Source organism: Cervus canadensis, chromosome 25, assembly GCF_019320065.1.
Source record: "Cervus canadensis isolate Bull #8, Minnesota chromosome 25, ASM1932006v1, whole genome shotgun sequence".
NCBI classification, from domain to species: domain Eukaryota; kingdom Metazoa; phylum Chordata; class Mammalia; order Artiodactyla; family Cervidae; genus Cervus; species Cervus canadensis.
Window position 1 is genome coordinate 30911987 of NC_057410.1, and position 20596 is coordinate 30932582.

Here is a 20596-nt window from a genome sequence, read left to right on the forward strand (position 1 = left end):
ATTTATTTGACTGCGCCAGGTCTTAATTGCGACATGTGGGATCTAGTTCCTTACCAGAGGAAGGAGATCCCTGCTCCTCAGCATTGGGAATGAGGAGTCTTAGCCACTGGACCATCAGGGGAGTCCCCCATGCAGTTTACTCTTGATTTACCATGTAGGGAGAATGTCTGAGAGCTGATGTAGTAGTATGCTAGGAGCACAAATATTAACATGTTCCTCTGCGTGCAGTAATAATGCTAAGAAGTGCTTTGCCAATCATTGTTTTTGAAGTGGATATTTCAAATCCTGCTACAGTGATATGTAATGTTTTAAAAACATCTAGCACAAAAATAAATAAATAAAATAAAAACATCTAGCGCTTATGTTTTACAAGGAAGTTTTCGTATAACAGTCCAAGGTCATAACAAATCTGTTGAGGTAGGTGTCATAAAAGTGAGGAAGACCAAGTACAGAAAAAAATGAGTTGTTTTCTTAAGGCTGCATTGCTGGCAAAGTCAGGATATGAATAGAACTTTTTTTGGTTTTAAATCTGTTGTTATTATAATGCCACATTGCCTCCAATAGAAACCTACAGTGATTTATGTGTACAGCAAAATATATGACCATAATGTAAATCAAGTGCTGAGGAAACCTGAAACTGTATGACGCATACAGGTACATTATTCAGGTTTGGCTAAGTGCCAGGAGTGGATGTGTGGCGGGATTTGACTGGTGAAGGGAGAGACACCAACAGCCCCAGCTTACTCTACTGCCAGATCTGGATAACAAGTCTGGCTGGCTGTCAGACTTCACCTTTGATGTAATCAAAATAGCAACAAACCCTTACATGGTGCTTACTTTGTGCTCGGGACTATCCTGAGTACTTTCTGTATATTAATTCATTAAATCTTCACAATAAATTTTTTAGGTGAGTTACCCATTTTATGGTGAAAAAAGCCAACCAGCTATTAAGTAGCAGAGCCAGTGGAGCTGAAATTTGGATCTGACACTAAAATTCATATTTTTAACTGTTCTAATATTGCCTATGTCCATGGATGTCAAGGCCTCAGACCAAATGTGCTGACTTCCCAAATCAGACCACGGGAGCAGCTCCCTGGGTCATGTCACTCTTCTGAAATAGAAAGGCCACTGCTGTCTGATACTAAATCTCAGGATGACAGGAGAAGACAAATTCTTGTATTCCGGGTTTGTCACGTGCTTCCCAGCTCCTGGCTAGAGCAAGCAGAGCTCTGTCAAGGGAGGGAGGACTTGAAGCATCCTCCAGATCAGTATTTAAAATGTGAAAGTAGGGGACTTGCCTGCTGGCTCAGAGGTTAGGACTCCACGTTTTCATTGCCCAAGGCCCAGGTTCAGTACCCCGTCGGGGAACTAAGTTCCCATGAGCCGAGCAGTGCAGCCAAATTTTTTTTTTTTTTAAAAGAAAGTGAAAAAAAGTTTGACCACCTGAAACTGTGCGATTTTTCCCCTTTCTTTTCTTTCTTTCTTGAATTAGTACAAAAAATGCAAAGAACATCAAGTCCCTGTATATCAGGTTCCTGGCAAATACTTCAGCTTGGTTCTTAAAATCAAGAAATTTATTTTCAAAGATCCAAAGAGGAAATGCTAATAGGGACGTTAGGTTTTCAATTGCACTTAAGTTTTCTAACTAAAATGTGCTTTGATAAACAAATATTCTGTTTATTAAAAAATAAATAATTCAGAAAATGACGGTCAGTCTTTCTTTGGTTGCCTAGATGTTGTGTGTTTTCAGATCTGGCTCCTAAACTGATCTAGTAAGATCATTGAATTTTTAAGTGTGATGGGAAACTATCCAAAGGTTTTAAGCCAAGAATTGGTGTGGCCTCATTTTTCATTTTTAAAAAAGCACACTGTCTGCTCTGTAGAAGTCAGACCACCAGAGACTAGAGTAGAAGCTGGAAGCCCAGGTAGGAGGCTGTCGATGGTGAGGTCTGGACTATGGTTAGACTGAGGTCCAGCCTGCAGTTAGATTTGATGGAGAAAGGGCAGTTAGGGATAGCCTCCCACAAGTCCTGTGTCTGTTGAGTTATGAAGGGTAAGTAGGAGTTGGATAGCTCGGCAAAGAGAAAAGGAGGAGCCTATTGGCCAGTAGGAGTTGTGTGTACGAAGATCCTGAGGTGGAAGGCGGCATGGCGTGTTCAGAGAACTGAAAAGCCCCTGTATCTTGAACATAACAAATGAGAGGGAGAGTGACCCGAGATAAACCTGAAGGGACAGGGAGAAGAATTATGCAGAACCGTCTTGTGGATTTTGGTCTTTAGCCTAAGAGCCACAGGAAACCACTGAAAGGTTTATACAAAGGAATGATGTGATCATATTGGCATTTTAAAAAGAATATCTAGTTACTCTGTGGAGAATAGTTTGAGAGGGAACTGAAGGAGATGAGTAATGGGACAGAGGAAATGAGAGCGGCAGTAAGGTTGAGTCTAGCCTGGACAGTGTATCAGGTTGCTGTGGTAGGTAACTGCGAGCTTTGGGGAGAAAGCAGGAATTTAGGTTCAGATGTGAGTGTGGAAGATCCTGGAGGAGGAAATGGCAGCCCACTCCTGTATTCTTGCCTGGAAAATGCCATGGACAGAGGAGCCTGGTGGGCTACAGTCCGTGGGGTCGCGCAGGCACACAGGTGCAGAGTGAACGTGAGGCGCCTGTAAATCCTCGGTCAGCACGGAGGTGGTTTATGATGCCAGGAGCTGGATGTCAGAGAGAGACTGGACTAGAGGCATGTCCCGGGGAGTCATCCGTTTAGAGATGATGACCGAAGGTAGCAGACGGACTGAGGGTGCACAGGGAGACCACAGAGTTCCCTGTTAAATCCTGTAATTCTTCAGTCGCACGTCAGTCGTCACCTCTGCAAAGCCTTCGCTGCTACCCACATGAGGTAGTTTACTATTTCTGCGTTACTTATCTACTTTACCCTTCCTGTATTATATGGTAATTACTTGTTCTAGGGTCTCACTTCAGTTGGGTGTCAGCACTTGGACGTGAAGTGTACTTTTGTGCCAAGTTCACAGCATCATACCTGGCCCATAGAAGGCTCCCAGTAAATGTTATTCAAGTGAACTGAAGTGATGGGGCCTTTGGACCCCAGGGTAGCATCCCACAGTAACACAAGAAGGTCATAGTGCGTCAGGTCTAGCACACCAGAAATCCCTTCTATTGGAGAACTCTTTCCCTTAGAAATTCTTTCCAATCAGTGGAGAAAAGGTGCTTGTTTGATGCAAATTTGCTTTCTGGTAATGTTCACATTCCATAAAGAAAAGAATACTTGGCTTAACTGTGTTTTCATAGGAGGAAGATGCTGATTCTTCTTTTAACCATGTCACAAAAGCAGGGCTAAAATGTCTACACTTGATGCTCCAGGCAAATGTGTGTGGTCTCTGAGATGTGTTTTATCAAGAGCTGATAAACATTGTTTTGGCAGAAGCCCACACAAGAAAAAGCCAGGAATAATTAAATGAAAGAACAGCATATGTGACATGATTTGCAGTCGAATCACATTCCACATGCTCCCAGGGCTCCGGAAAAATCAGGCAGCAATCCTCAAATTAGCCATCTGCCTCTCTGCTTTGTTACCTTTTCCAGTGAAAAATTGGGGAAGGAGAGAAGGCAGGGGAGACAGTAATATTTTATGAATGTTTACCCAGAATCTGGGCCCTATTCTCATAGCATAACTCTTCAGAGAACAGAAACACAGGCTAGAGATGACCTGGTGGTGAAGGGTTCCATCCTTAGCCACACTTGGGTCTGATACCAAGTCACCATTTAATAAAGCAGCCTGTTATCTAAGGCATTGCAAGTGATGCAGTGGTATAGAATCTGCCTGCCGATGCAAGACATATGGGTTTGATCCCTGGGTCGGGAAGATCCGTCGGGAAGGAAATGGCAACCCATTCCAGTATTTTTGTCTGGAGAATCCTATGGACAGAGGAGCCTGGTGGGCTCCAGTCCGTGGGGTCACAGAGAGTCAGACATGACTGAGCACTTGAGCATCCTGAGCATCATATTATCTAAAGCAAATTATCTAACGGTTCAGATCTTCACATTGCTTTTCTATAGATGGAGATGGTGTGTGAAATTGGGATTGGGGGAAAGAGATATTCCTCAGAGGATATGAGGTGTGATGGCATTTGCACAGAGAGCATTCAGCACAGTTCGCAGATATGTGGTAAATGTTAAATTAGCGGCAGCTAGTTGGGACAGTGATGGTGGAATAGTAAAGGTAACTGAGGTGGGTTTTGTTTGGTTTAGAGAGATAGGGGCTATTTCTGTTTTATTTTGGTTTTGATATATAATGAAACTTTGAAAAATATACTAGTTTTAAATTTTTATTTGTAAATTGGGTGCCTTCCTTTTAATATCTGTATGAATGCATTTTCTAAATGGTATTGAAGCCATTTAGTTGGAAGGTTCATTTCTGAGAATGATTATGGTGGGGTAGGTTAAAGCATCTTGATGTGCCCTGGATTCATCAAAATATGCCTAATTGTATAATTTCTTATGATGGAATTTTTCCTTTTAAAGTAATTACTTGAAAGTTACATACTTAGAATGAGGACTACAACGAACCTGCATATTTGGTCACTAAGACTCAAAAAATTACCAGGGTTCTACCACAGATTTTCCTTTTTTTAAAAAGTACTTTAAAACAAATGGCAAATATCAGGTCATTTTACTCCTGCATACTTGAGTATGCTTCTCTTAAAAATAAGAAAATGCACATTTTCTTACACAGTAACATTCCCATTATTATAATGGATTTTTATTATGATAAAATTTTACATTTACTATTAAATTCTCTTTCTCTCTACAAAGATACACACATGCACACACACACCTAAAATGTGTCTCCCCTCCTGAGTTTGCAAAACAAATGCTCTGATACCAGTGATGATTCTGAGTTACCATAGAAGTTTTTTAGAGGCCCTCTTTGCAAAAACGTAGAACAAGAATGCATTTTTCTGAGCAGGCTATCCCCCTGTTTGGCCCATTTTTTATCTATATCTGAGTCACACACTTCCTGATGAACTGAGGGTAAGAACAGAAAATGTGATGGACTGAATTGGTAGAGGAGCCCTAACAACCACTGAAGGCTCTCTCCCTTATTAACCACGCCTTCAGCTTCTGTTAATGACACCAAAAATATGCTTCCTTTACTCTAGTGCCCTTTCTAGAGTAACCTAAAAATATTTGGTATTGTGTTGTAAATTTGGATTTGAAACTTGATTCCTTGGAATATTTTTAAAATCTAGGATTATATCTCAGGAAGCTCCTTAGTTATATAAGTAATCATAATTATTAATTGCATGAATAGCCCTTAAATTGAACAAAAATACCTCCAAATTTAGGAGACTTCAAAAGCCATTCAGTTTTAGAAAGTGGTATCTTTGGAAAGAAGAAAAGTGTTGTGTTTGCTAAAATGCCATGTGTTCTTTATATGCCCATTGGGTATTTGTGCCCAGAAACCTCCAAGTTGTTGCCTGTGACTCACATTGTTGGAGGGTGGTGGAATCTGTTGCCATGGCAGACGGAAAAAAAAGTAAGAACAAGGCAAAGAATAAGAGCTGACATCTGGCTGATAGAACCTCTTTTGCCCCCAACAGTTCTGCCCCAGAAAGGGATGAATGGCTCGAAGCCATTTCCAGGTCAATAGAAGAGTATGCCAAGAAAAGAATCACATTCTGTCCTAGTCGGAGTCTTGATGAGGTATTGTCTTTTCCTTCATGTGTTTTTTAAATGCATTCCAAATCATTTTCACCTTAAAGAAACTTTTCCCAGGGGATTAGAAAAGCAGCATATGCTTCACAGAAGGATTGGGTATGTGCATAATTTCAGAGCCTAAATGTTTATTCTATTAATGTCTCCCTACAAGTCTAGGATAGCATATAGCGCATTCATATTTTTTCTGGTTATAAAACCTCACTGTAGAAAACACAGCAGTGTAGTTTGAGGAAGGAACTAATCAGCTCTCATTGCACTACCACCAGCAATGGTAATACGGTTTTGCACTAGAGGATTGTTGGAATGTAGCTAATCTTAACATCCTGAGAAGATGAAAAGTACGATTGTTCCTGTGTCATCCACATCCTTAATGATACCATCAGCATTGTGAGCTGCCAGTGCAAAATAAAAAGGTTTGAGCTGTAGCAGGCAGTGTGCCTAGAAATAATCAGAAGTCACTCTTCTACAGGCTGACTCAGAAAATAAAGACGAGGTTAGTCCTCTTGGATCTAAGGCGCCCATCTGGATTCCAGATACCAGGGCCACCATGTGCATGATCTGCACCAGTGAATTTACTCTGACCTGGAGACGACATCACTGCCGGGCCTGCGGAAAGGTTGGAAAGAATCACAACCCTTCCCTTGTGATTTTCAATAGCTCCATGCTGTACATGGTGAAGAAGTGTATTTCCCCTTGTAAACCATTGTGGGGTAGGGAGGGGAGAGATACTGCCTCATGACTGGTATCCCCCCCTAAACATTTAGCATGAGGCAATCTTGTTAGGGAACTTACTCCTTCTACCCCAAGATTACTTTAGGATGTCAGTAATAGAACATGTTCATTTAAAAAAAAAAAAAATAACAAATTGACAATTAAATAGATGCTCACATTTATAGGTAATTATTGAAACTACATTTGTCCCAATACTACATTCTTAACAGGAGGAAACTTTCAGTATTGAAGTTACCGTTTGTGATGTTTCTAAGTTTTCATAACATTATCAGTAAAATGTGCATAGTAACAATGAAATCAGAGAGTGACTGTAAAGATTTAAGGGATGTTATTTAGAGAGCATTTAATACAGGCCAGACACTAGGAAGAGGTACAACAGAGGTATTCATGGTTGCAGCAGTGATGATGGCAATGACAGTGATGATGGTACAGCTAATATAGGACTTACTACCCACCAGGCAGCGTTCTGAACATTTTGCACCTGTTAACTCCATTAGTATGTTATTATCTGTCATAAGCAATCAGTGATAATCTGTGGCCTCTTAAATGTGCTATTGTGTGTGAGTTCCCTACATACCTCTGCTGAGTTGTTATTGAGACTCAATGACTATGAACAGGTTTTGAAAAGCAGACTGGGCTATAAACTGTAACTGATGGTTTAGATACAAAGGTTATTTATTCTAAATGAAATGAAATAATTCCAATGTGTTTGCAGATTGTATGCCAAGCTTGTTCATCAAATAAGTATGGCTTAGATTACCTGAAAAATCAACCAGCAAGAGTATGTGAACACTGTTTCCAAGAACTGCAGAAATTAGGTAATGTATAAGTACAGATTTAACTGAAAATTCCTTTATGCCCCAGATGCTTGCAAAAAACCTTCTAGAAGAATCGTCATAGGGCCCATTAGCAATATAATTGGTGATACTTATCTCAAAATATTAAGTATCTTGCTTTCTTAACTTAGTTAAGTTTTTTCTTTCTTTTTAAAAATTTTTTTATTTTTAATTGGAGGATAATTACTTTACAGTATTGTGTCAGTTACTGCCACACATCAACATGAATCAGCCGTAGGTATACATATGTCCCCTCCCTCTAGAGCCTCCCTCCCATTTCCCACCCCTCTAGATGTCACATAGCACTGGGTAGTTAAACTTTCTTCACTCCTATTTTATGATGATTCCAGGAAAGGTTGGATTAAAACTTATTTTTATTCTGAAAAGGGTTTTGCTAAGGATTCTAGTTGTAGAAGTATAATCACAGGATGAAATGCTTAGAACAGTTACAAGGTAACTTTAGCTTCTAAGTAATTTTCAAGTTTCTAGTTTCACATCTATGTGTATTACAAATCATTTTTATCAATCAGTCAAGTAGTTCTCTATGAAAACATACCAAGTGGCCCTTTGTTAGCCTTATTCTAATCACTTGGACTGATGTGTGAGGTTTTATTCTACATCTAAATGTGTAGCTTTTTACCAGCTACAAAATGAGCTATATCTGCCCGCAAGTATCCATTCCTCCAGTTAAGATGAATGCAGCTCAGGTCTACATTTTGAGAAAAGATCCTTAGTTAAAATTCCTGAAACTTAGAGGATCTAAACTTTTAAGAAGTTAAAAGTTTGCTTTGAAACTTGGCGATGAAGAATAGCTTTTTATTAGCAGACGAGAATGTCTAAGTGAATAAAACTGGATGACATGCTATTTCAAAATCCAAACATTAATAGAGGAATTGTCTGTTATTTTCTGTACACATTTTCCAAAAAGAAACATTCACCTGATCTTCTGCCAGCCTTATGTTCCTGCCTTTGTTCTCTGAGTATCTAATATCAGCTCAAACATTCAAAATCCATTGTTGAATACTCTTTTTGTCACCCATTTGGTCAATAAATCTTGTCAAATTTATCTTTGAAAACATCTGTCATGCTCTTGACTTCTTCATCACCACCCTAACAAGGCCTTCATTATCTTTCATCTGGACTACTGTCCTAATTTCCTAACAGGTTTTTCTCTTGCGAATCCTTCCCCTTTCCTACTGTCAGATTTAGTTTTCTAAATTGAGTCTACTTCCCAGCCCAGAAGGCTTTTGATTCCCACTGCCTAAAAGACAGTCCTTAGAACCAGTCCTCTTTTTCCCATCTTCACCTCCAAATAGATGATCTAATTTCATATCTCTGTGCTTTTGCTTATGCTGACTTTTCTTCTTGAAGTGTTCTTCCTCCTCTTTTTTGCTTGCCAGACTCCTTCTTATACCTTGATGCCAACTCAAAACTCTCATTCTTTTCCCAGCTTTCTTTGAACCTCTGCAGTCAAAATTAATTACTGCCTCCTCTTGCCTTATAGTCTCTTTTTGAAAATTTTATTCATTGTAATGGTATTTGGTCATGTATTTAGATACTAAATGATGTTAGTTTTTTGTTTTTAAGTCAGGAGAGAAGTTTTTTCAATTTAGTTTTTTAAGTTGGTAGTATATGAACATGTTTCAGAATTCTAAAGGCATAAAGGGCCAATTCTTTCATATGGTTTGCAGTTGAAAAAAGTGAAAAATAGACAGTGGAAAGTCTTCCTCCCACTCAACTTCCACCCGTTTGGCTTCCTTTCCCAGGGGCCTCAGTGACACAAGTTTCTTAAGTATCCTTCCATGGATATTTTGTGCAACAGTGTTTATTGACTTGGGTTAAATTGAATTGCAGAATGTTTACCGTTGGTTCCATAAGTGTACCTGGTTTGTTTTAGATCACCAGCACTCTCCTAAGTTTGGATCCCCTGGAAATCACAAATCTCCTTCCAGCGCCTTATCATCAGTCTTACATAGTATTCCATCAGGGAGGAAACAGAAAAAAATCCCAGCTGCTCTTAAAGAAGTAAGTGTTTCCATTAAACTTGCAACTTGATAGAGGCTGAATTATTCATACCCAGATAGTACTTTAGTTTTTCTCTCATAAAGGAAGATGTCATTTCCCACCATAGACATGCATTTTAATACTGAAGATGAATGTGGCTGAGGCCTCCCTTATCTCCCTTATGACCTGAGTCATTTAGGAAATGACTGTTGAAAGGTTTGGAAAGCATTTTATAGCAGTGATAGAAAGTAAAGATATCTTGGACTCGTGTTAATTTTTAAAATTACTTTGAGGAGACCCCTTATCAGAGGGAAAAAGTCTATAAACTATTGGGGGCATTTTGTTAGCATTTACTCATCTGCATGGCTTATTTTTTTTAGGCATTAGTAGGTTATATACAACTGATATAATAGGTTATTTACTGATAGTAGGTTGTTCTTCCTTCAACTTAACAGAAAAAATTTTAAGTTTTAATAACCTACAAAGCTTGACCTGCCCCTGGAGCATATCCATAGGCATCACTGATATCCTGTCCCAGTTCCTCAAAGTCAAGTGTTAATCAGCCAATGTCAAGAGATCAAATAGTCCTGACTTTCTAGTCACTCCTATTTTGGTTAGTTTATTAATTGGTTTTGTGCCCCGGAAAGTAGCGTTTTAAATTTTGTTCTCTTGCTTATTTGCTGTGGAGGTGTTCCATCATGAAAAGTGGAAGAAAGGAACTCTAAAAATTTGACCAAGATCATGTTCCTTATGTAAAGTTGAGCACATTTCCTCATGGCTATTGAAACTCTAGGAAGTGATTTATAGCCAGGCTCGTGAAATAGTAAGAATAAGATTTACAGTTCCATTTGCCAAGTTCCATGTGGAACTGGATAAGCCAGCTAAGTGAATAACTCTCAGCTCTTTTTCTTCTGTCATGAAGTTCCTGAATCTAAGTCTACTTTGAAGTTTTTAACCAACTGAAGTAATTTTCAGTTCCTTGTAATTTTTCGCTTCTCCATGTTGATGTCACTGTTTATAAATATAATTCTGACACGTGCTCCCCTCTTTAGTCAGAACTCAGCAGAGTTTTTGGCTACAAAAACTACGGTCTATAGACTAGACTCAACCTTACTGCAGTCCTCTTTTGTACATCTTTCTACCCAACCACGCAAACGGGCCTTCCACTTTCAAACCTCTGCTTTCTCCCCTGACTCCGCTGGTTCTCAGAGTGTCCTCCAGAGTGGCAGCAGAACCACCATGGAACTTACTTGAAATGCAGATTCTTGGGCCCAAGCATTCTCAGTGATTCAGGTGTATGTCTACTGAAGTTTGAAAACCATTGCTTTGCTCCTCTGTGACCACACAGGGGAAATTAGTTTTGCCAATTAAGCTCTATACAAGTCATAGTAGTCTCCTTGGAAACCTGTGTTTTTTTGTCTTTTGTTTTCAACAGGGGTGAAATCCACATAACATGTAGTTAACTGTTTAAAGATATACAATTCAGTGGTATTTGGTGTTTTCTCAGTGATGTGTGACTGCCGTATTGCTCCAGTTTCAAAACTTTTTCATCACCTCGTAAGAACACCCTGTGTGTGTTAAATAACCGTCCCCCACCCCCTCCCCCTGGCAACCAGGAATCTGCTCTATGGATTTGTTTGTTCAGGATCTGTCATGTAAAAGGAGTCATGCAACATATGATCCTGAATGTTTGGCTTCTTTCACTTAGCGCAGTGTTTCTGAGGTTCAGCCAAGTTACAGCATGTATCAGCACTTTCTTTTTTGTGTCTGAATAGTACTCCTTTTTAAAGATATATATCACAACTTGGCCATTTATCTGTTGATGGACACAGGTTTCCACCTTTTGGCTATTGTGAATAATGCTGATGTAAAACATTGGTATACAGATTTCCATGTGGACTTATGTTTCCATTTGTCTTGGTTATATAACTGGGAGTGAAATTGCTTGACCATATAATAATCCTATGTTTAACTTTTTAAGGAATTGGAAACTTTTTTCTTATTCCATTGATGTTCAGTACATTTTTAGAAATTCATCTTTTAGAATTGCATACATTGAAAACTTCAGTACCCTCAGTAGTGACAGACTGTGTCTCTTGAATTGGAAATTTCATTTATTTTTTTAAATAAATCATTAGAATGAAAGTTTTGTGAATCAATTAGGTGATTAAGCTGGTTTAACACTAATTTTTCTTTTATTTTTTTTACTTTCTTTTAAAAAGATAATAGAGGACTATGATTATTCAGTATTGTGATTAGTCTTATATGGCTATTAAATTAATTGTAAAATATTCTCAAAGAGCAATGTACAGAATATTTTGCACAATGATAGTAACACTTAACCTAAGTACATAGTATCAGTAGCATCACAATGTAACTGCATTTTAAGAGAAACCTCCTTTGAATGTTAAGTGTTGTAGTTTTCCTTTTTTTTAATTACTTGGTAGTCTTATATAGGATGTTATTTCTGTATACAGATTTACTTGCACTTAACAGACATTCTAATTTAACATTAGATATAAATTTTCCACTTGGGACTTTGCTGGCAGTCCAGTGATTAAAACACTGAGCTCCCAACGCAGGGAGCAGGGGTTTGATCCCTTTCCAGGGAACTAAGATTTCTACAAGCTGCATGACCCCCTCCCTCCAAAAATAGAATTTCCTGTTTACTTATCTGTTGATATAATTTGTAGAAATCCAAAGTTATCTCAGAAACAAAGTTAAAGGTTTAAGTAATTTTCCCTAACACCCCTAAATGAGAGCAATAAACAACATATACTGTCCCCAAAACACAGCTTTGAAAAGGCCTTTTTGTCATTTGAAATTATTATTCATCTCCTGGGAACTCAGAAAACATAGTGGAACCCACTAAGAAACCTATACATGCAAGCACAGGTAAACCAGGTAAAATTCTGGAATTGCTTCCAAAAGGAAGGATTTTATGCTCGTGGTAATGGCAATATTCAGTCTGTACAGTAGCAGATTTTAAATATAAACAGTTTCATTCTTTTTTTTTTTTTAGTTTCATTCTTAAACATGATATTTTTATGGTTATTGCTTTTAGCATCAATGATCAAAAACAATTTTGTTATTTAAAATTTTGGTTTTGTCTAAAAATGATTAAACTGTGTATGGGGTTTGCTTATTTAGGTATCAGCAAACACAGAAGATTCCTCTATGAGTGGCTACTTGTACAGATCAAAGGGCAATAAAAAACCTTGGAAACACTTGTGGTTCGTCATAAAAAATAAAGTATTATATACATATGCTGCAAGTGAGGTAAGATCTGAAATGGAAACATGAATAATTTGGAGTCTTGTTTTATAGTGCCACCTAGAAATAATTAGTGTTTGCCTAGTCTATTTGTCTACGTTTTTGCTTTTGCTTTGCTTTGAGAGGGGGAGATATTATAGTTGTTTTTGACATGAACAGTGTCCTTGTTTTGTACCTAAAGATACTCAAAGATGTTAGGAATTTTCCATAGTGTTAAGATGTTAAGTTTGGGGGATATCATGTGACTACTGACTACCTCACTAAAGGCAGAAGTTTGGTGACACTGGAGTATGTCACCTTTCTGACCTCTGTTTTTTGCATCCATAAAATGAAAGTAATGTAATTACTCACTTCCCATGGTTGTAGGGAAATAACGTGAAATCAGTGAATATGAACACATTGAAAACTGTCTACTGCAGTGTCTGATGGGTGGGGAGGGGGTGGCCCAATAAATATTGTTGAATAAATGAAAAGTGAATTAGTTGCTAGAATTACCGTTGTTTCATATATGTGTGTTTGTTTGAAATTAAATTAGAGCTTTGCAGATAAAAAGTTGCAGGTCTGAATTTTTTATCATTTTAAAAGTCCATCTTCCTTTGTGTCTTTGTAAATTTAGGACGTGGCAGCTTTGGAGAGTCAACCTTTACTAGGATTCACAGTCACTCAAGTCAAAGATGAGAATTCAGAGTCTAGAGTGTTTCAGTTACTACACAAAAACATGCTATTTTATGTATTCAAAGCAGATGATGCTCACTCAGCTCAGAAGTAAGTAATTTAGGCTTTTTTTTTCATACATGAGATTTCAAATTGTTACTTTAAATGATTGATTTTAAAAATAACCTACTTCCATGCATGGGATCAACAAAGAATGTAAATCAGAAATCCCATTTAGAAAGATTTAACATATTATTCAAACTCTTTAGAATTGTTTTAAAGATAGGCAAGAGGATCTGGAATATTTTCAGGAAGCAGAGAGGAAAAGAAAATAGGTAGTTCTGTCCAAAATATTTGGTGTACACATGACCTCCGAGGAAGCAGCATGAAGCTGCTCTGCTGAAAGGACGGGACACGGAGGTATTTGACCTCTCCTCCAATGAGGTGAAGAATTTTCTCTTGAAACATTCTGGGATTTTGGCAATCCTGTGAGTCAGTCGTGCCATGGAACGGCAGGAGCTTAAACAGCTGCTTGCTAACTTACATCTTTGGGGAGAAGGTCAAACACATTAAGAGTCTCCTGTATTATTCCCAGTGACTGAGTAGAAGGAAATGTATATCATTTTAGATGGAAGTGGTTGAAATAGTCTCTTCAAAATTCCAACAAGAATATTTATTTAGATGTCATGAGATTGCTTAACATAGAGAAGAGTATCTCTGTGAAATTGAGGTCCTCTGTGAACAAAAAAATTCAGTTCACCTCCCTTTCACTAGATTTTTATTTTGGCCTCACAAAATATGCATTTTTACTTTCACTAAGTGGTCCTCATGTTTTCTCACTAGGCTCTCAAAGTACAGGCAAATCTAAAAGAATGCTTTAAGTAAGGCTTGTCTTTTATTAAGGTAGTTACAACTAATGTATCAGAATTAAACATATTCCACCTCAATAATAATCAGATACTATATTACAAATACTCTATAAGCCTTTTTTTTCAGTCTGTATTAGGATTTCCAACCATATATAGCTGTTAATCGAAGGGTACTGAAGAATAATTTAAAATTATGACACGGCTATTTTTTCTTTAAAAAACAGTTATTTGGATAAAATAGTAATTGCCTACAATTCTTTAGATATTATATTTCTCATCATTTTCATTTGTGTTCATGAACAAGCTGTTGAACTTTTGAATATGTATCTTTTCCTTATGTAGTTGACAAGATAGAAATCCCTTCAAGAGAGTTGAATGTAGTTGGATGAAAAGAATCAGCTTACTTGTTATTTAGAATTAATACAGGCTAATTGATAAATTTCTTTGAGTTTATTAATATCAAATGGGTTGCTATATTTTCACATTGTAGAATATTAAAATGTGTTAATTTTAAAGAAGACTTTAAAAAAATCTTTTTATTTATTACGGTATAACTTACATGCCATTTGCATTTTAAATTGACCATTAAAAAAAGAGATGCACTCTTCAGGCCAAATTTTGGTCCAAGTTACCAGATAAAGGGTAGTTTCATACATATAGAATTCTCGTTTGCTATAGAAAAGATCTTAAATATACTGTTAGAGTAATTGGATCCAAGGGAATAGCTGTGGTCTATAGTATTTGTCTTACCATATGTTGGATGACTTCATTTTACAAATCTAACAAATTTCTCTTACAGGTGGATAGAAGCATTTCAAGAAGGGACAATATTGTAGTTGTGTTGGTTTCATCTCGTGTGATTCCAAAAGGGTGGAATTTCATCAGAATAAATGCAGTACAAACATTTTATATAAACGAACAATGCCAAGACGAATCCAACTAAAATCTTCATCAGAGAAATTATTTTATTAGGTATAAGGTAATTTTTAAAAAATGTTTGTTTTTCATGTATGTTATTTATTAAAATTTTAATGTTTACTTAATGGTCAGAGTTATTTCTGAGACTCACACTGTATGCTAAAGTACCTTTTCTTTAGAAACCAGAAAACTTATCTTAATAACCGTATTAGCTGTTTGTAACACAGTCCATCCTGCTTTCTCAGTGTGTTTTACAGTGTTACTTTGTAACATTCTCACCAGTGGTAAGTCATGGTAAATAAAAAACACATCAAGGAGTGAATTTCTATACAGTCTTTGGATTGGAAATTATGATTAAACAGCTGATGAGAAAAATGTATGTCTTTGAATCCATACATTTAGATGAATTTTTGTATCTTTTAATGGAAAAAACACATGGCCAATTTCTACCTCAGTAACTGAAACAAAATTCCAGTAAATTGTCTAAAGTATTTCTACTGTTAACGTACCTCTTGTGCCATGAGATAATGTTATATTATCAAGGAATTACAGCAAAGGGATAGAATCTGAATTTTCATTTAACTCAATTGTGAGTAGGAAAAAGAATATTTCCATTTTCAGAGTAACACAAATAATTAACTCTGTGGCCTTTACATTAAGTCTAATCTTTGGAAAAGAAAAAAAAAAAAACTACCATTTCAACACAAACATAAATATATTATTTCTTTAAAAAGCAAAATATGGCAAGTATTATATAATGTCCCTTGCTCTTCTAAGTGTTCTGAGCCCAAAGTAGTAGAGAAGTATTTGTATATAAAAAGAATGTTACATTTTCTATAATATTGTGATTTTTTAAATGAACTGGAATTACCATATCAAAAAGCACAGATTCTAAGCCAGTATTAGAAATTGTATAGTAATCATTTTAAAAAGATTTTTAAATACCCCTTTGTGTTATGTCCTCTCTGGTAATTAAAGTATATTTTTTTATATTTTTCTTTAATCAGCTGTCAGCATACCTCATTAGGAAGGACTTATATTCCTATTTTGGTTCACATATTGTTTAACATATGAACTGCTTTATACATAAAATTGATGAGAAGTAAAATGAAATTAACACTATGATTAAAGTCATTCTTGATGTTCATAATATAAATTTATTGACTGAGCTTAAATATGAAGTATCTTCAAAGGCAAGAAATTTCTTTGAATAAAAGGCACAAGAAATTTCCCTTCTGCTGTTATATAAAGAATTTCCTAATTCAGTATTACCTCTGATTGCCAAGAGAATTACTGAGTGCCTTCTGAAACCCTTTGAATGTTTGTTGCAGCACCAGGGTCTCTACATCTAGAGTTTGACTACTGTAGTTATCTGGCTATTGCTTGCTGTGGAATCATTTTAAACCCTCTTGCAACCTCACATATAGTCCTTACATGCTAACTTCCAAGTCTTTCTGTTAGCTGTAGGTAAACTAACATTTCTTTGCGTCTCATTAACTCTAACCAAGGTCGCATCAGTAAGCCTTCCATGTTAAATCCCTGCAGTTTTAGTGAGTCCTTTTTCGAGACTAAGGTCATGCCTTATGAAGTGTTTCCCTTGGTTTCACAGGACCAGCATTTTGTAAAACAAGTTACTGGGATTCCTCTCTCCTGCTTTTGAGCTTTCAGCCTTCTGACTGCAAGGTTTGGTCTAATCAGAATCTGAAAATTATCAGCCAGTGGCTATTCTATCTTCCAACAGTTGACTGAATCAAGAATCAGTTAAATATATAAGAAACAGTGCATAGACTTCTAATAATTCTAATTACATGTGAAGCGCATGTATGATTATGCTAGTGTTGGCTTAGCCCCATGGAGGGCTTTGAAAAATATAAAAGATGTGCCTTTTGAGGAATCTATCGGATTACCAGCTCCCCCCCCCCCCTCAGAAGTTTTAAATGTAGAACAGTATTACATTCCCTTTCTCCCTTATCAGTCCTTCATAACTTCACTGAAGCTGATCAGTTATTTAACCTTGCTCATTCAATGTCAAATGAGAAGCCTGATTATATATATTTTGTTATAAAGCTGTCGATACTTTTAAAACCACTCTTGATAGCTAAAAGTTTAAGGGAAAAAAAAGATGTTGCATGCACTCTATAAATGAGAAGTTTAAACAATACTTAGATCCCAGTAGTACTTAGTGTATTTTCTACATTGATACATGTGCTTCCATCAAATCCTTTTCAAGTGTCTCCTTTTATTCATAAGGAGAAAGAAGAGTAGTTATAAAGTTAGGTCCAAAAGGATGCTTAAGAAACCTAGACAAGAGATGCCAGGTCAAACTGGGGGAAGGCTGGCCTTCGTATGTGTCTCTAGGCAGTGCTGCTCCTTTATCTGTGGCAGCTTTAAACATAGAGGACTCACCTCTTTGGCATTTCTGAACCTCTTCCCAACTTCTTTCCCCTTGTTCCCTAATGTACCCAGTATCCTAATATTGTCTTTTCCCAAGATACATCTCCCTTTTAATAACTAAAAGCTTGATTGTTTGAGTATGTAGTAGCATTTCTTAAAATGAGATCATCATAGCAAACTTTAATATAAAGCTGTAATGAAACAACTAAGTGAGGGCAACTTTGAAGTATAGCTTTGTTAGCCAAAGGTGTATTTTATATTTGGATGGTAGAATATATCCAGAAATAGGGAAAGCCTACTATTTAGTAATTCAGTTAAAATGTAAATGTCATCACAGCATATCTTGATTTATGTCTTCGAGTGTGCTTTCATTGCACTCGGTTTTTGAAATTTGAGATCTGTTGTGGTCAGATGTCATCACGGGGACTTCCAGAGAGGTTAATTCTATTTCTCTTACTATACTTCACACTCCTTGAAAATATACTATTCTATTCCTGGTACATCAGTTTCTCACAAAATACCTACCTTGCATCTTTCAAGAGAAAGTATTTGTTGAAGAAAGTAAGGACAGGATTCTTATCATTTTGAACTCAAAAGTCCCAGAGGGCCCACATTATAACTCAGATCTTAGACCTACTCTTCCCACCATCCTGCAAGGCCATATTAGCAAGTACCTGTTAGACATCTACATCTTAAGCATTTTAAGCTTTGCATGTCTAAAATGCAATTTCTTTTCATTCAGATCTGTATATTTTCTTCTACAATGGAGAAACACCATTCTTGGCTCCAGAATCTGCCTCCAAGTCTCAACAAGACCCTCTACAACTGCCCTCATGTCCTTTTCCATCTTCTTTGTCCTTCTATTATTGCATCCACCCTAGATCAAGTCCTTGTTACCTCTTCCCAGTGATGGGCATAACTTTTCTTCTAATTCCAATGCCTTTGTGTGGTCCCATTTAAACACTGCCAGACCCATCTTGTTAAGCATAATTACTAATCTAGTTTCATTCCTGCTCTTTACAACCTTCACTGGCTTCCGAGTGGTTTGGCATGAACACTTTTGCTCAGGTATCATATATGGCAGCTAACCCCGACCCTACCTTCCTCTGTTCACATCGTTTTCTTTTCTCATCCTCCCCCCACCCCATTTTTCTGCCTATTTACCTAAGACTTCTCTATAACAGTTGATCCTAGCCTCTCCCCATTCCTGCAGATGAGATCTAGTCTCTCCTTCCTCTATGCTCCTGTAGCCTTTGGCTCCTAAACAGACTTTCTTATGGTGCTTATCACATACTAGCCTTGAGAACAGTAACTGTATCTTGTTCGTTTGAGATTCCTCCTCAGCACCTGGCAGAGTGCCTTGCATTCACTGGACATTGTTGTGAATTAAATTAATTCAAATGATCTCTCACTCTTTTTTGAATGCCTCTAAAACACAAATATTCTGGAGCCTCTGCCATTTTTAATGTTATTTTCTAATGGAAATTTTCTAGTTGGATTTTTTTGTTAAGATAAAAGTAGTAGTAAATGTTCAAAAAGTCAGTATCAAATTCCCCCCTGTTTTTGAGGGGGTGGTTAGGATGAACGGTGGCAACTTTCTTTTATATGAGTTCATCATAGCATGTTAAGAACCAATCTTGAAATACTATTTTTTCGAATGACATAGATTTATAGAAACACTTTTTACTTTAAAAATAATGTTTGTATCTTATTGTCCATATAGAGATATAGATCCTTTATAAATAAAATATTAGTGTAAATAATGTTATGTACTATATTTATACAAAATAAATGTACTAAATCTACTTTCAGTATGATGATGTCTTTTAAATCATTTTTTATAGTCATGAAATTAGAGATGAACCACACTGATCTGTTTTCCTGAATCATAATTAGGGGAAGCTCTTTTTTCACCAACAAAACATATTCCCCATTTGGACCGTATCTACATCCAAATATTATTGTGACCTAAGCAGATTAATTGGCTGAAAAGGGGATGACCCCAAGCATCACTATGGGTGTGCATATTAGGCACTGAGAATAGAGAAAAGGTCTCAGATTACCTTTTTCCATTGGGCCTATATGTAATATACTCTCTTAGCTTTCATCTTTGGGACAAACTTAAGGATTTGATCCCAGTCTGGGTGGATGGAGTAGCTGCTGTTCAGTTGCTAAGTCGTGTCCTCTCTCTGGGACTGGATCGACTACAACACGCTGGACTCCAGTCCTTTGCTATCTCCCTGAGTTTGCTCAAATTCATGTCCATTGAGTCGATAATGCCATCCAACCTCTGCTGGCCTTTCTCTGTTTGCCTTTAGTCTTTCCCAGCATCAGGGTCTTTTCCAAAGAATCAGCTCTTCGCATTAAGTGGTCAAAGTACTGCAGTTTCAGCTTCAGCGTCAGTCCCTCCAATGAACATTTCAGGGTTGATTTCCTTTAGGACTTGACTTCACTGGATGGATGGAGGAGGGCTGCTTTAAAACCACCAATTACACAACAAATGATCCTAAAAGGAAGAGAGCGACTTCTAGAGAATGAGACATAAAGAGTGTTTTCACTTGTTAGGGGTTGTTGCATGCCCCTTTTCTTTGCCCAGCTGCCTAGTTCCAGGGGGAAATGATGGAGGAGATGTTCTTCTTATCAGTGCCCCTTGTTTTTCCTGACTTGGGTTTCTGGCCTGAATCCGCAACTGCTTTTCTAGGGCGAATCAAAACTAAGACATTAAAAAATAAATATTTTGAGGACCCCTTCTTTTCAAGACCAAACCACACAGCACTCTTTGCAAACATGGCGGCTCTTGCGACCACACCTTGGTGCTTCAGGGGCCACTATCAGAATGTGATGTTCTGTCAACACCTTATTTCGCAAATCTGTATTGTCCATTAGGCATTGTCCCATAAGCTTGGAAATACACCAGTGAACAAAACAGACTAAAGCCAGTCTTCTGGAAGTTTTAATTCTATGTGATTCTACTCTAGCTCCATTTAGCCAAAATGCTATTTACTCACAAAAGTTGATAAGTAAAACTTAGCCTTACTCAACAGGGCTATGCTCCAGCTTATTTAAGGGAATTTGAAATATTTTATTGGGATCTACCCAGTTTTGTTAAGTGTTTAGTCTAAGGCAAGAGCCTGTAACAAAGCCCAGTTTCCCACAAATTAGAGACCGAACTGTCTAAAA

The 20596-nt window shown here is 37.2% G+C and overlaps 2 protein-coding genes across 3 annotated transcripts in view; both read left to right on the forward strand.

Annotated features, from left to right (window-relative positions):
- FGD6 (FYVE, RhoGEF and PH domain containing 6) overlaps positions 1-19221 on the forward strand; it is a 114348-nt gene extending 95127 nt beyond the window's left edge. For both annotated transcript variants that reach the window (XM_043446192.1, XM_043446193.1), the window contains exons 15-21: positions 5619-5721; positions 6206-6352; positions 7184-7286; positions 9202-9329; positions 12459-12587; positions 13198-13346; positions 14904-19221. In XM_043446192.1, coding sequence (XP_043302127.1) covers positions 5619-5721; positions 6206-6352; positions 7184-7286; positions 9202-9329; positions 12459-12587; positions 13198-13346; positions 14904-14940 — 796 coding nt within the window. In that variant the 3' untranslated portion in view covers positions 14941-19221. The remainder of the gene's footprint in view (positions 1-5618; positions 5722-6205; positions 6353-7183; positions 7287-9201; positions 9330-12458; positions 12588-13197; positions 13347-14903) is intronic.
- The window catches only part of NR2C1 (nuclear receptor subfamily 2 group C member 1), a 46643-nt gene continuing 41015 nt past the window's right edge, over positions 14969-20596 (forward strand). Inside the window, exon 1 of the mRNA XM_043446195.1 lies at positions 14969-15083. The gene's annotated coding sequence lies outside the window, so the exon portion shown is untranslated. The remainder of the gene's footprint in view (positions 15084-20596) is intronic.